At 33.5% G+C, this 15,606-nt stretch overlaps 1 protein-coding gene across 2 annotated transcripts in view; it reads left to right on the forward strand.

Moving 5' to 3' along the window:
- LOC111057070 (synaptotagmin-14) overlaps window positions 1-14,783 on the forward strand; it is a 69,601-nt gene extending 54,818 nt beyond the window's left edge. The window contains exons 8-12 of one of the 2 annotated variants that reach the window (XM_039427534.1): window positions 5,041-5,198; window positions 5,664-5,827; window positions 6,781-6,922; window positions 7,697-7,963; window positions 10,029-12,718. In XM_039427534.1, coding sequence (XP_039283468.1) covers window positions 5,041-5,198; window positions 5,664-5,827; window positions 6,781-6,922; window positions 7,697-7,894 — 662 coding nt within the window. In that variant the 3' untranslated portion in view covers window positions 7,895-7,963; window positions 10,029-12,718. Of the gene's footprint in view, window positions 1-5,040; window positions 5,199-5,663; window positions 5,828-6,780; window positions 6,923-7,696; window positions 7,964-10,028 lie in introns of both variants that reach the window. The other variant, XM_039427535.1, reaches the window with a different exon arrangement.
- The last annotated feature ends 823 nt before the right edge of the window (window positions 14,784-15,606 follow it).

Consider the following 15,606-nt stretch of genomic DNA (forward strand, 5'->3'; position numbering starts at 1 on the left):
TTCCGTCAAGTGTGGTGAGGTCGTCGCTACTAAGCGTTCTATTCTGTCGGTGATGGCTCGTATCTATGATCCACTTGGTCTCTTGTCACCGTTTACATTATTTCTAAAATGTCTTGTCCAGAAACTGTGGAAATTAGGAGTGGATTGGGACGAGAAGCCGCCTGAGTCTATATGCACTCTTTGGGAGAATTGTCAAAAAGAGTTGCCTCTATTGTTGAAATTTGCTGTTCCACGTCACATTGGTTTGTTTCAGAATTCTCACATCAGTTTGATTGGTTTTTGTGACGCATCATTGTCTGGTTATGGTGCAGTTATCTATGTGAAGTCGCAGAAGGAGAGCGAGGAGCCAAGAGTTGTATTATTGTGTTCAAAGTCCAAGGTAGCACCATCTAAAGTTGTTTCAATACCTCGTTTGGAGTTGTGTGCGGCACTCTTGTTGGCAGAACTCATGAATTCAGTAGTCACTATTATTAGTGAACGTTGTCATGTGTCTTGTATTGTTGCACTCTCTGATTCGACAGTCACCTTGTGTTGGATTAATGCTCCATCCGCGAAATGGCAAACTTTTGTTGGTAATCGCGTCGCAAAAATACAGGATTCTTGTATACAGGAGTGGATGCATGTTGCCGGAATTGAAAATCCCGCTGATTGTTTGTCTAGAGGTTTATCACCAGTTGATCTTGTGAACTTTCCGTTGTGGCTCTCAGGTCCATCATGGATAGCAGAGGACGAATGCGATTGGCCCATCCGAACTCAAATGGAAGAGATCGTGGATCCACCGGAGGCAAAAAAACCGTCAGTGTTGACAGTCACAAAATCTCCTGATTGTAACAGCAATGCAATATATTCATTGATTGGTTGTTGTTTGGATTATGGTCGTCTTTTGAGAATTGTAATTCTTGTTCTCAAATTCTTACGAATCTTACCCCAATCAGAAGAATCAGATTTCGATGTTGCTGAGAGGTATCTATGTAAAGTGGTACAGAAGATACATTTTTCATCTGAATTTGTGCAATTGGAGAAGGGAGAAGATTGTTCTATGCGCCTACGTCGCCTGTCTCCATTCATTGATAAAGGTGTGATTCGCATCGGCGGTCGTTTGTCTCATGCTGGACTGGAATTTGAGACTTGTCATCAGATGATCTTACCAAAATCCGACGCTTTCGTATCGATGTTGATTGATTATCATCACAAGAAGAATTGTCATGCTGGACCTTCGTTATTGTTGTCCTTGATCAGACAGAAATTCTGGATACTGTCTGCTCGCTCTATTATTCGTATTTGTGTCTTTAAGTGTAATTGTTGTTTCCGTGTTCGACCTAGTAATAATGCAATTATATCCACTCCCAACTCAATAGTTGTTGTGCTTGTTGCATTTTTTCTTTGTGTTGTTTTTTGGTGTTGGTGTTTTTGTTCTTTTTGGCATGACTGGATTTTTTCCTTTCTGTGTTTTTTTTTCAGTTTTGTAACTTGGCTGAAAAATAGTTTTTCAGAGGCGGGGGTATGGTCTGGCCAGAGCATTCGAATCGTAGCGCCAAAATCCCTGACTGCAGTTCTGCCAATAGCAGGCTTGTTTGCGCTAGCGCAGATCGTCCAGCTGTTTTGCCTGGTCATCCTGGTTTTCAGTTTTTGTTTCACCAGTCATTCTTGTTTCGTCCATTCGCTTGTCTTGTCTCGTCCCCGTTGTCTTGTTGCAAGACCGAATTTGTATTTTGTCATGTAATTTCGATTGGAAATTTCTTGTAAATAATTGTTTGAGTGTCGTGTGTGTGAATTATGAATATAACAGCGTAAATAGTGTTAAATTGAATTAATTTGAATCGGATTTGAATTTATAAAGAATCCAGTTTGAGCTTTGTTCAAAATACAATACAGAGCCTGCAAGTTGAACACGAAAAAACAGCCTGGAAGCGAAAACCTGTCTTTTTCCCAGATTTCTTCCTCCCTGAATCTGACCAAAACACCTAATAAAGGCTTCGAAGGGCAAGTAGACAATATTGGATTAAATCTGGTGAGTTTTTGCTCTTTTTTTTATTGTTCTTTAATGCAGAGTTTAACTGTACAAATAACCTGGCTCAAATTGAAGATTAAATTTTACCCCTTGTTTGTATTTGATTATATGAATAGTAAATTACAGTCCTCTAGTAGCTCTAGCCTGAGCTTTGTTCAGAACAAAGATATTTTAGTTGTATGCCTATTTATGTAGGGGAGGTTTTAAGGGTTCAATGATTGTGAATTATCATTGCATTGTGTTTAGCCAATTATGTTTTTATATTATGTATTTGTATAATATATTGAATTATGCATTTATAATTTGGTAGAATAAAGCAGTTCAATACAACATAATGCTGATGTCTAATGAATTTTGAACATGGCTTGAACGAAACGATGTTGAATAATGAATCAATGAACAATATTTTCGCTGTGTTTTGACAACAACCCTGTTTTTGACAACATTTTCGCCATTTCAGTCGCCATCTTGAATTGCATTTGATCGAAATTGTTCGTGTCGGATCCTTATAGTGTAAGGACCTTAAGTTCCAAATTTCAAGTCATTTCGTTAATTGGGAAATGAGATATCGTGTACACAGATGCACATACACTCATACACACACACACACACACACACACACACACACACACACACACACGAATTTGATTTCTAATGTTGATGTAAATAACAATCGCGCGAGTTACCAATTACGCTATGAGTCACTTGTAGGAAGTTCTGTTTGGTTGGGCTTTTATTGTTGCGTAAACTTTGAATCACAAATTGGATGAATTTGTTTTAAATTATTCAATTGAACTTAATTAGTTAATAGCAATGAGAATAGCCTATATTCATCCTCGACAAATTCATAATCCATGTAAAATTGCAAGTTAATCGCAGTCCATTAGTTCATAAGTGATAATGCGTCAATCGTGTATTTCCTATCCCGTACATGTGTAATATTTTCTATTACATAATGAAAATTAGATTAAATAAGAAAGATTATTTTTTGAATGCAACAATACCATAATATTGTAAAATGATCGTATAAGAAACTGTAAGTAGTAACTTAACTTCACAGTATATTTCGTATCATGCAATAGCCTTATTGAACAATGTAGTGAGAAAGGCCATCGCCCTACAAAGTAAAAGCTTCAGTTACGTAGTAAAATGCGGTTAAAGAAGTGGAGGATGGGGAATTGGGGAAGATGAATGAAATGGGAGGCGAGAAAAAGAAAATCCAAGTGATAGAGGAGCGAGATCGACGCTGATGATGAGAGTTTTTTGTTGAAGAGTCAGAAAGAGAAGAAACATTCGCCCACTTGTAAGGGTTGGAAACAGGAAACGTTGGAAAATCTCGAGAAGTTTGAAATGTAAGGGGGAGTAAGAGAGAGAACGAGTGATTTAGAAGGGGTGGTGAGTGGGAGAAGGGTGTAAGATGGAGTAAGGAAAAACTACTGCAATTTTGTATGGTACTGGACTTCTGTTTCACATTTTCCAGTAACGAGAAATCGTTTCCAAGAGTCTAATTTTTCTATAAGGGTTCAGAAATAAATTCAACGATACAGTAGCTGCGACTATGTTCTTGGTTCCATTACTGATATCAATAAAGCTGTGTAATGTGGCGCAGTTTCTTGAGCTCACGTCTCCAACTCACTGCAGTAGCTTTTAATTTCCAGCTGAAAAAGATAGGAAACGGCGATGATGAAAAAGAAAAAGAACTGAGCAAGAAAAAAATAAATCACTGAGGAAAATGAGAATTTCCCTTGTCTAGCAGACGGCGCAAATCGGAATTTATATGAACAAGACCTAATATGAGCTTGATATGAGTTTCCCAGAACAGAATTAATGTCTTTCTTGCATAGCAGTCAACGAGTGAAATTTCTTTATTTAAAAGTTCAATATATTTAAACCATTATCATCTTACATAGCGCTTAGGAAATGACATTACCTATTTCTTTTGAGCATTTAATACCTATGTCCAGAATATTAGCTTATTTTAAAGATTTCCCTCGTTTGTAATCCATCTTCAATACACTATTCTGATCAACATAATTTTTATTATTCTATTGTTTCATTCATAATAAGATATACTCTACTTGTTCGAATTGATTGCCACATTTGGGACGCAGACTCACAATACAGGCTACCGTACAATTAAATATAGGCTTGTTTTGACGTTCGCCTCGCATCAATTAGGGTAGAATCAACCAAGTACAATAATTAACCAAGTGTGAAAAGTAAACAATATTCTGTCACTATTAGACCATATTATGTTATTATCTATTTAAATTTGGGAGGAGAAGAGCTTCAGACTGAATCTGTTGTTCTTCCACAGTCATAATCATGAAGATTTTTTTCAAGTTTCGCACTAGTAGCTTTCTGAGTAAATCTGCCTCTTAAAATGAAGAGATAGGTACTGTAGCAAATAATCAGTAGGTATACCTAATTCAAAACTACACTTCACTGTGTATAAATATTTATAAGGAAATGTATAATAACCAAAAATATACCGAATAATTTATTATTTTTAGAAAGAATCACATCATTCAATTGAATGAATTTTTGATAACAAGCATATGGATGTTTTTCCAAATTAATGATTTATTTATTGAAAAAAAATACCAAATGACCAACAGGCAAAGGATAATAATTTACTAAGAAAACACTTACAAACAAGAAATTTTTGATTTAGAAAGATTGAAAACCGAATCTACTAAACACTTAAAAGTGTGAAATATTAAGTAATTTGAAAAAATTTGATCCGGTAAAAAAAGCAAACTTTCTACTAAAAGCACAAGTTGTTGATTACTATTTTATAATCGAATTATCAAACTCTGCCGTCTGGTGACTGAGAATGTATGACTCTCTCCAATAACGTTTGTAACGTGCTTACATTCTCACAGTTTTACCTGGCAAGTTCTTAAAAGTAGAATTTACATTTTGTTATAATTGTAAGAAGTTTATCTTCCATAGCATAGGATAACTTGGTTCTATCTGGATTGTCCAGGCTCTACGGTACTAATTATTTCATGATTTTACTCTTGCAGAGGACGTGAATAGTATGGGAGTGAGAATAAGATTATATGGCTGTGAAAGAATGAGAAGAGAAAGGATGATTGGAGAAACAGCAATTGGCTTTTCAAGTGTGAATTTGGAATTGGAAACCAACATTTGGCTGTGCCTGGAACCAAGAGCCAATATTACAGTAAGTTATTATTATTCTAGATTCGCATGTCATGAATTCTTGGATGAATTCATCGTTACTCGTTATGTTACTGATAGCTTTAAATAGTTTTTATTAAATAGCAAACAAGCAGAACATCAAAGAATACTTTCATATAGCCTAGTTTTTGTAATTAGCAATGAAAGTTTCGATTCAAATGGATATTTATATATTTAATGCTTTAGATACATTATCATGTTTAAATTGTTATTAAAATCTATCAATTCTACTGAAATTGGTAGTGATCTATTATCGACTGACACAGAATGAATAAAATAGCAAACAATAAAGAATGCTTCTCTTGAGATGAGTCAACCGTCTGAATTCACTCAAAATACTGACATATTTCAAAGATTTCACAATAATCTTTTATTACTGTCATCATGGAAGAGAAGCAAATTTTATTTATATAATTTTAATAAGTGAAAACTTTTTTTTAAATTTCAGTTGAACAGCTCGTCTTGTGATCTATTGAGCTTGGCAAGGAGTGACTCGACAGGATCAACAGCCTCAATGCAGCACGGCGGTGTTCCAGAGCTATTGATTGGCCTGGCATATAATGGCACAACAGGGAGACTCGCGGTTGAAATCGTCAAAGGAAGTCACTTTAGGTAAAGAACATTCCAATATTTTCTTATAGGCTATGGAATAAATATAAAATTCTGTATATTTATCATTTAAATTTGTAAGTTATGCCCAGTAAGTCTGTAGAAATAATGTTCATGTTCACAAGTATTCGAACATGATCGAATAAGTAAGTTACTTATTTTAGGCTATTACTGTACACGCAGAATCAGAAGTCATTTTTTTCGGACACAAGAGAGAAATCAGAAATTTATATGTAGGACTATAATATTATATGCTTAATGAAGACCAACAAACAAGTTATCATTGAAGATAGAAGAGATTATATTGCGGAATATCCTAGTTTAAGATTCTTTATTCAACTAAAATTTTAATATTTAATGAACAAACATTTCCAGTCCCAGCTCATCCATCTCAGTTTTATTTGATTTCATCAATTTTCTATATGCATGAATAAATAAATATAGTATCTGAAGTGTATTGGAAGGGGAAGAATTATTGCGAGTACCGTAAGAAGGGGTGAAAAGTAATCGTATTGAGTTTAGAGATATTATCATTGGGAGTTTAAACTTTTTTGAAAATTCGTAGCTCCGGAACCAAAAATGGTAGAGTCCTGCGCGACCACTCAATTTATTGGAAATTTCATTCTCTTTAATTTTGTCAGGAATGATTTTTCTCGAGAAATTCAAGGTTTTTGAGATTAAATGGAAAAATTGAAAAAAGTGTGAAATGTTGGTGGTTTTTGGGGTTTTGGAAGTGAAGCCGCCCTCTGGCGTTTCAGCAAATTTCAGATTCGAATTCAGCGCCCCAAAATACATATAGAACCGTCGAGAAAAATTCTTTCGGGGCTGTTTCCTGAAAAACGACAATTTGACTGGACTAACAGAGTTTTGATACTGTATTTCATTATTTGTTGAAATTCTGGTAGTTTAATTCCAGTTTTCACATGAATGCAGAAAATAATGCTTGAATTTTTCAGGAATCTGGCAATGACAAGAGCGCCGGATACCTACGTTAAATTGAGTTTGGTGAGCAGCAGTGGCCAAGAAATGGCCAGAAGTAAAACTTCAGTGAGACGAGGACAACCGAATCCATTGTTCAAAGAGACTTTCATGTTTCAGGTGAGGAAAAATAATTATTAACATATCCATCATTTCACTAGAATTAGTGTTTGGGGTTATGGAAACCCAGTGTTTGTAATGATATAAAATGACCAATAGTAATGAGTAATGAAACTACTTACTAAAGGCTAATACTTTTCTTCATTTTGGGGGGGGGGGGTGGTGAATGTCATAATAATATATTTAAAAATTCAACAAGAGTGATAGTGATTGAGATTCAGTAATAATCATGTTACATTCATTATCAAAATAGTCTTTTTTAGATATTATTTAATAAAGGTACTTGTAGAGCTACGGTATATTATGAAAATTATTATATGTGGCCCTGAGATGAGAATGCATTTAATTTGATTATCCGTAAATTGCACTGCACTCCAAAGAAAAATCAGATTATTGTAAGTTGTGGGCTGACTAAAATTTCTGCCTCCATGGAAGGAAATAATGATTGTTTTCTAGATGTTAATGAATTTTGAACTAAGACATTGAACATAACAATTTTTTTCATATAGGCCTGACCTTAACAGACCTTATATAGCTGAATTAAACTGTCAAATTATTATTCTATTTAGCATAGCTTATCACTATTAGATTTATAGCTTCGTGTTATAAAAAAAATATTATCAGGAATCTGCAAGAAATTTATTCAACTGGAATAACATTCCAATCAATTTGCCAATGATTTGAACATGGTAAAACACTGATTAATAGTTATAGAACAGGTTGGTGTCAAATAGGTCTGATAAAATCAGCAATGTTGTTGTGTCTTTGTTGAAGGTGGCGTTGTTCCAATTACCAGAAGTGACGCTGATGATATCAGTGTACAACAGACGACCGATGAAAAGAAAAGAAATGATCGGATGGTTTTCTCTGGGTCTGAACGGCTCTGGCGAGGAGGAGTTCTCGCACTGGGAGGATATGCGGCAAGTGAGAGGCGAACAGCTTTGTCGTTGGCATGTACTCGTCGATTCCTAAACTCCCAAGTCACTTTCAACTAAATTGGGAATTGTTACAACCTACAACAAACCCTTTCCAATGGAACAGGTAGATTTAAATCACGAACAAATCTAGTTTTATAGTAATGTAATTTATTAAGTAGGCTAAGTAATTTGGGACACTTACTTTAACCATTCATCCCGCCAAGCATATATTCACACTGTTGAATTGGGATTCATTGTGAGTTTCGGGCGATGTTCTTAGTGGATTCAAAAAAAGAGAAATCCGTAATGATATCACAGACTATGTTTGGATGCAGGGATGAAAGGTTTCAAAAATGCGTCACTATTCTAGATTATTGAATTAATTAAATAATGAAGCTTTCAGATTCTGTTTAGAAGAGTTTGTAAGCAGAGATTTGAAACATGATGTCCAGGATACACATTTTTCTAAAATATCCGTCTAGCCAGGGGGCTCCGCCCCCTGGACCCCCCACTGGATTGTCCAAGAATGAGATCAGCAGGCTCGCTTCGCTCGCCTGCATTTTTCATTTGAGCATTTTCATCATATGTTAGGACGATCCAGTCGGGGGTCCAGACTAAATGTCTGGTTAAACGGATATGGCGAGCGAAGCGAGCCTGACGGCTAGTAATATAATATTCCCAGGAATAGCTCTGATTGAAGTAGCAGTGCCCAATCAATTTTTCCGCGATAAATCAGGAACTCCTAAATGGGTATTTAGGAGGTACTGGATAAATTGGTGTTTAGGAGGTCCTGGATAAATGCATTTCAATCTTCAACTTGGTGCCAACCTAACAAAGTCAACTCAACTTAATGTAAACCTGACAAAATGTTTAATTTAGTTACCAGAACAACTGTTTCGAAGAGGTACTCTCTCTAGATTATAGTTCTATATTAACATATGGTATGAACATTTCAATTATAATTTTAAGGTATTTGAATAAGAATATACATGCTAAAAGACGAACTTTAAACCCTTAAAAACCACCCTCAGAGTTAAAATATCGCCAAAAGATTTCTTAGTGCGCCTCTAAAGGGCCAACTGAACATACCTACCAAATTTGAACGTTTTTGGTCCGGTAGATTTTTTGTTCTGCGAGTGAGTGGGTGAGTGAGTCAGTCAGTCAGTCAGTGAGTGAGTGCCATTTCGCTTTTATATATATAGATAGATGAAGACTGCCAAATTGCAAATGAATAAATTATACACAGCGATGAATATCAATTCATTACTTTCCATTTCAACAAGTCTAGTATTTGAAGTTCAACTGAAGTTATAATGAGAACGTTGGTTAAAATTTCTCATCTCAAGAAGATGCCAAGGAATTAATTTTCTATTAAGCTTTGGTTTGGTTATAACTAGATATTTTGATCATAAATATAATATTAATTATATTTCAATCCGGATGCCTGATCCAAAACCTTATGGGGAGGAGGGAGGATGCAGACTATCTGTACTCAAGGTGGCGTATTCCATGATTAGACTGAAGCAGTGATGATTACAATCTTATCAATCTTGGGGCTGAAAACTCAGCAGTTTATTGTGCACAAGAAGCATTGTTATCAGTGGTGCACCTAGAAATCTATATGAGACAGAGCGCTTTTCCTGATGTCAGGTTAATTGTAAGAGCACATGAGCACAAGAGCACAAAATTATGCCCAGAGTGATTTTGAAGTTTGCATTCAAATGGTGACAATCGAAGGATATCATTGATTAAAAACTGAGAATCATCAAAATAAATTTGTTATTAAAATTTTACTCATTTTTGAAAAATTTCAACTCAGTACTCATTGAAGATAAAGAGCTCCAAATGATATTTCATTTGAAACTTTATAAAAGGCGAGAGTGAATTTTCTGTCCGATGACTGGACTTGGCAAAAACAGAAGAGAACTGGAAAATGAACCGAAAATACGAGGCACTCTGTATTTAGCACAAGGAAATTTTGCATGATAAAATATGTTCTGGATTTCTCTGATGTATTCAAACAGTAAATTGAAAAAAAATAGAAATACAATATATATTGCAAGCACCAATGTATATAGTGATTGGACTATTATTCTTTATTGATAATTCAATCAAAAGGGCCTATTATTTTCTAAAATAATTCCTCAAATTGATGATTATTGAATTAGTACTTCTCTTCATTGATACAGGCATGTTGCTGATTGGAAGGAGTTTTATAGAGAACTGATTGGTTGGAGGGAAAGATTGTCATATAGTGGGCACTGGGCACTGCACGAGCAAATCCAATCGAATGCATTGCAAGATGTCACTACAGCAATTGTCTGATTCCAGCTCCAGTAATTTCCAGGAATTACTTTCTAAGAAGTGTATTTAAGAAGCAAAGAAGAACAGGGAATATGAGTCTTAAACATATCAAAAGATGTGTTCAACCATTTTCCTTGTTGAAGAATGCGTAAGAATCAAATGAAACTTACTTGTCAATTTTCAAGCACAATTAAAATAAGTTATTATGCTAGAGTATTAAATCTATATGTAAGTTATTCGTGCTTTAATGTCGATTAGTATTTCTGAATGTGATGGTAAATTGGATGTAAATTGTGAAATTCTTCAAGTCTTATAAAAATAATGGTTGACAGAATATGTAGTCAAACAATAATATTATAAAAGCACAAATCTATTACGTATAATTCATCAACTTTTGTTGATAACAAATGAGAGTGGTTGGATTGATGATTTCCCATTACCTAATAAACGTTCTACACATTGAGTTTCACAACATTAATAAAATGAATTTTTTAGATAGCCTAAGAATTGATACCGTGGAATTTCTCCATAATAAAAAATTAGTTTTATTTCCGTCACATCCACATTTTTTAGACTGTGAACAAATCTAATGAATGTGGATATGACGAAAATAGAAACTATTTTTTTTAACATTAATATGATCCATGAGCTAATGAAGAACCAAGTTAAATACGATATGCTTCTTGTACCACTTCTTGTAATTTTATAGAACTTCAGTAGCATTCAGACATGGTAGAATAATACTGTATCAATTTTTTCTCAAGTAGATAAATAGCATTTTAACTGGCATAAAATCGTTGTAATCCATTCATTTGCAATTGACACTATTGATCTTTATCATAATTGCTGTATGTAGGCTACATCATTATTATGAACAGCATACAAAAATTATTTTCCTTAAATTTTTGGAATAAAGTTCAACTGGATTATATAGGTAGATGGGAATAGGTAGGAACGTGTTAGTCACTATCTAAAGTTGTTGTTAAAAACGAATGTTCAAAGACCCACTGTATTAGAGCCAAGAATCAGGAATTCGATTAACTCATGGAAGACGTTTGTATACTAAGCCTACTATATAGACTACTGTACTTGATATGTGAATACAAATTTATACATATGTATAAGTATTTATATGTATTCCACGCTACTGAGCATTCCAGCATAGGAACGTCTTTCATTAGCTGATAAAAGCTCTAGTTCAAAACCTTGATTATAGTCATTTGTTTCACGCTTGAAACTCAAGCTCAGCATATTCCAAGTTGTCTGGACAAGCATGACGATACTGAAGGTAAGTTGAAAATATTGTATTATTATAAGAGAGTTGATGGAGGAATGTTGAGTACATCACTGGACAAAAGTGTTTTCTCTCTCTCTGGTGCCAAATGTTCCACTTGGAGAGAAAAAACTCTCTTCCGTAACAAATAATATTATTGCTTTGTTCCAAAGTCATTCTTCTCTTATGTAAATGGAATTTTATCTTCACCATTAATTATATAAGTCACAACGGTCTGTAGAATAGATTCCTGATAAAAATATCGATTCACCAACCGTACTACACAAGTAGAAAATTGTTAGTTAAATGCAGTCTTGAGTTTGCAATTTTTTTATTCGAAAACTTCATTGAATTAAAATTATTTCATACAACATCAGCTAAATCCGAATACTATCAGCCTAATCTAAGTGATATATTGTACTATAGCATCCATAAGAAAGGTGTTTGTGAATAATCATGACTGATTTTTTTCTTGGAATGTTGACCTCAAACAACAGAGCACTTTAATGATAAGTTTTTGCACACCTTGTGAAATTATGTGTCTTTAAACTGTCTTCATTGTAATAATCCAATGGTGTTGTAAAATAATTACTGTATAGTTCTACTACAATACATTTTAATGCTATCAAGTATTTTTAAACTTTGTATGGAATAAATAATAGATAATATTTATTATATTTATACAGTTATTCAAGTTAAGGTCTTATAATATTGTTTATAAAAGTATGAAATTATTATTCATATTAAAATTGAATTTATCTACTGTTTGCATTGTTAATTGTTAATCAATATCAAAATAGGAAGAATTAGTGTTTTATAAAAAAGGAAATAGTTAATTTTAATTAAGAAAGTTAATTCTGTGAACGAAAGCTAAATTCTCTAGGTAACTGCTAGAGCTGGACATAAACTGAAACTTACACTTATTAAATTATTGCTTGCAAAGGCCTGATATAGTGAAAAAATAACGTTTTACATGTCGCTGATATTTTCATAATAAAGTATGATATTCTTTTCCACAGGAAATTTAATAGTTTTATGCCACCCAAAAGTCAATCGAGTAATGTCTAAACAGTATATAGGATCAATTTTCCAATTTTTTCGATTATTGGAATGAAACAGAAATAATAGTTTATTTTCATTTTCCCTATTTTCCAAGTTAAAATGATTATGGTGCACATTATTCCAATTTATTCCAAGTTATTTGAAATTATAAATTCAACAGACTTGATGCTTTTCAATACAAATTTTCAATTTTTGTGTTTTTCAGCATTAATTGTAAAAATAAATATATATTGGTTACAATTTATATTGTTGTTATTATCCATTTTGATTCCTTGTATGAAAAGATTCAACAATTCGTTCAACACACGTTTAAAACTAAAATTTATTCTTTCTATTTGTTCGGTACAGAATTTAATCATTAGGCCTAAATAGCTGTAACCATAAATACTGGTTTTCTATATTGTTAATTTTATCTTTATTGATTTTTGTACAACATCGTTTTGATGGTTATGCACCATAATTACCGGATTTTTTTTGTAATGGCCAAGACTTTACAAGTTGAAACTAAAAATAGAAAGTTGTGAGTAACAAACAACTAGTAGAAACTTTCAAACTTTCCGTTTATTCATTTATTGATTCAATGATACACCATAATAAAAATAAAAATATTCGATTTATCCTTGTTTTCAGAAATTTATACTGGGATGAACTTACAGACGCGCATTTACCAATTTCCAGTCTTAACTCTTTGTAATAATATTGTTATCTGTATCAGCTTTGATAAGACATCAATATAATATGACAGAATATTCTCCAAATCTGACCCAGTTGGCTTATATTTTTTCAAGTGGGTTAACTGAACTAGTTTCAAGTGAGGGCTCAAATTTGTCTCTTAGTATTCATATTAATCAACCCCAAAATACAATTCGGGTCCTGTAGCTTTGACTGTCGACCACTGTCGGGCCACTAGCTAAACTTCAATACTAACCGTTCAAAAACATCGACCATTTTTCAAAACTTTCTAGTATTGCTCCAAAAAAACTAATAATTACACATGTTTTGTTCTTTGAGCTTTTAATGTGAATCTACTTTTTCAGAAAAAATGGAATTCAATAAGAATCAGACTTGATTAGTAAATGGTGTTCCCTTTCCATTTCTAACTCGTTACTATCAAACTAACAATCAGAAATTGATGGAACTTTGGTAATATCATGATAATATCAATTGTTGGAGGATTCCAATTATGTCAATAAAATTGAAAATTAGTCAACGATCTCTTGTAAACGAGGTACTTAAATCGAGAAATCTACATCTTGAATTTCATGACATGAAAAAGTTACTGATCGAAATTTGTTTTTGATAATTCATGTATACATATTGTGTATGAAATGAAGAGAATTAATCTAATTAATTCAAAGGAAGAATCATGAGACTAGGTCTGTGCGCTAGAATTCTGAAGAGCGTTAAACATACGCACGCATCTACCAAGCTAAGCAGTTGCATATGCGTTTGCTAGCCAACAATAGACTGTCAACAACTTAACTACGGTATACTGTCAGTTGCATCTGTGTAGCACGCGTATCAGTTTTCAACATGAAGGATCTTTGTGTGTAGGGCGCTTCCTCCATCTAGGAATCTAGGGACTGTTGAGCCTAACATTTTTGCTAAGGCATGAATATCACCCCACAAACCATACCTTGCCTATATGCCATTTCAAGGCTACGGTGGCAAAGCTACAGGACACTTACTGTATAGTTATTGAAACAAGTGATTTTACATTGTACCTTATTAGTTTTATTTCTTTCTATGACATTATTGGTAGTGTTCTAGATATCTTTATGATTTTGAAAGAAATAGAATACCGTATTAATTACCCTATGTAATTGATAATAAGTAGTATAACACCACTATAATTACTAGGAACATGATATTACTTACCATTTATCGTATATGTTTGTGATTATGATTAAAACCTCCGTTTCAATACACTCATGAATGTCTTTGCAAGCTACATTTGGAATAAAGTACCTAATGTATTCAACATCGTTATTATAATAATGTGAAAGTATTCTACATAATGCCATATAATATATTCTAATTTAATTAGAATAACATTCTAAAATATTATTGTAAATGGAAGTATTCCTTCATTGAAGTATAATATTGCCCTTAATTCTACTGTGTGAACAAGTATATTTTTTAAATGCTTATGGACAACTCGATGTGACTGAATTGAATTCAATACAGAGGAATTATTAGCTAACTATAAAACTAACTTGTTGTTTTCTATAATTAATCTCTATATATTTTGAAATACTGTGATTGGTATTTGTTTTATATAAATCTGTTATCTTCTCAAAAAAACTGATTGAATTTACTCACCACCACCACCATTCAAGTAAATGGAAAGACTCCAAAAAATATTGTAATATCTGCAACTTCATAAAAAATGGCCTTAATTGGATGTTATTTTGGTGCTTATTGCCTTGTGCAAACCAGTTGCGACGGCAACTATTGCAAACATTCAACCAAGGGTTAGAAATCCATGCTAATCGAGGCTTGTAACCGTATCTTTTAGTTGAATGTTTCAAAATCACATCAAATTTGTTTGGAACCTACCTTCAATGGCAAATAAATACATAGTTGAACATCATTAATTTGATTATCTATGTAAAAGCGAAAGCACACATCAACAGAAAGAAGGACTTCTGTGTATTCAAACACACGTGGGGAGGGATTTTTCCTTTGTCTGTTGCCTAAAGGACATACGCTCACAGCAGCAAACAGATGTATTCAGATAGACGAAGAAAATATCCCTGCACATCGGTTCAGAATGTTGCAACATACCCAGAGGTTGGTCTGTCTCCATTTTACTGTACGGTATATCTGCATGCACACGTTTGATTTTTCCCCGTCTTCTGCATCAGACTACTTTCGCCATTCATCTCCCTATAGTGGAAGAGATCCATAGAAATCAATAAAAAACCTCTATTGATACCAATATATGCTCATGTACATGTTCATGGATATCAATAAAAGTAGATACAAACAAATAGACATCACGGTGAATACAGTCAATGAACATATATTGCTATCACTGTACGTTCAGTGATTATATCAATAGGTGTTTATGGATATCAATAGAAATAATGGTAAATACAGTCAATTGAAATCTATTGGTATCACTG

Source organism: Nilaparvata lugens, chromosome 4, assembly GCF_014356525.2.
Source record: "Nilaparvata lugens isolate BPH chromosome 4, ASM1435652v1, whole genome shotgun sequence".
Taxonomy (NCBI): Eukaryota; Metazoa; Arthropoda; class Insecta; order Hemiptera; family Delphacidae; genus Nilaparvata; species Nilaparvata lugens.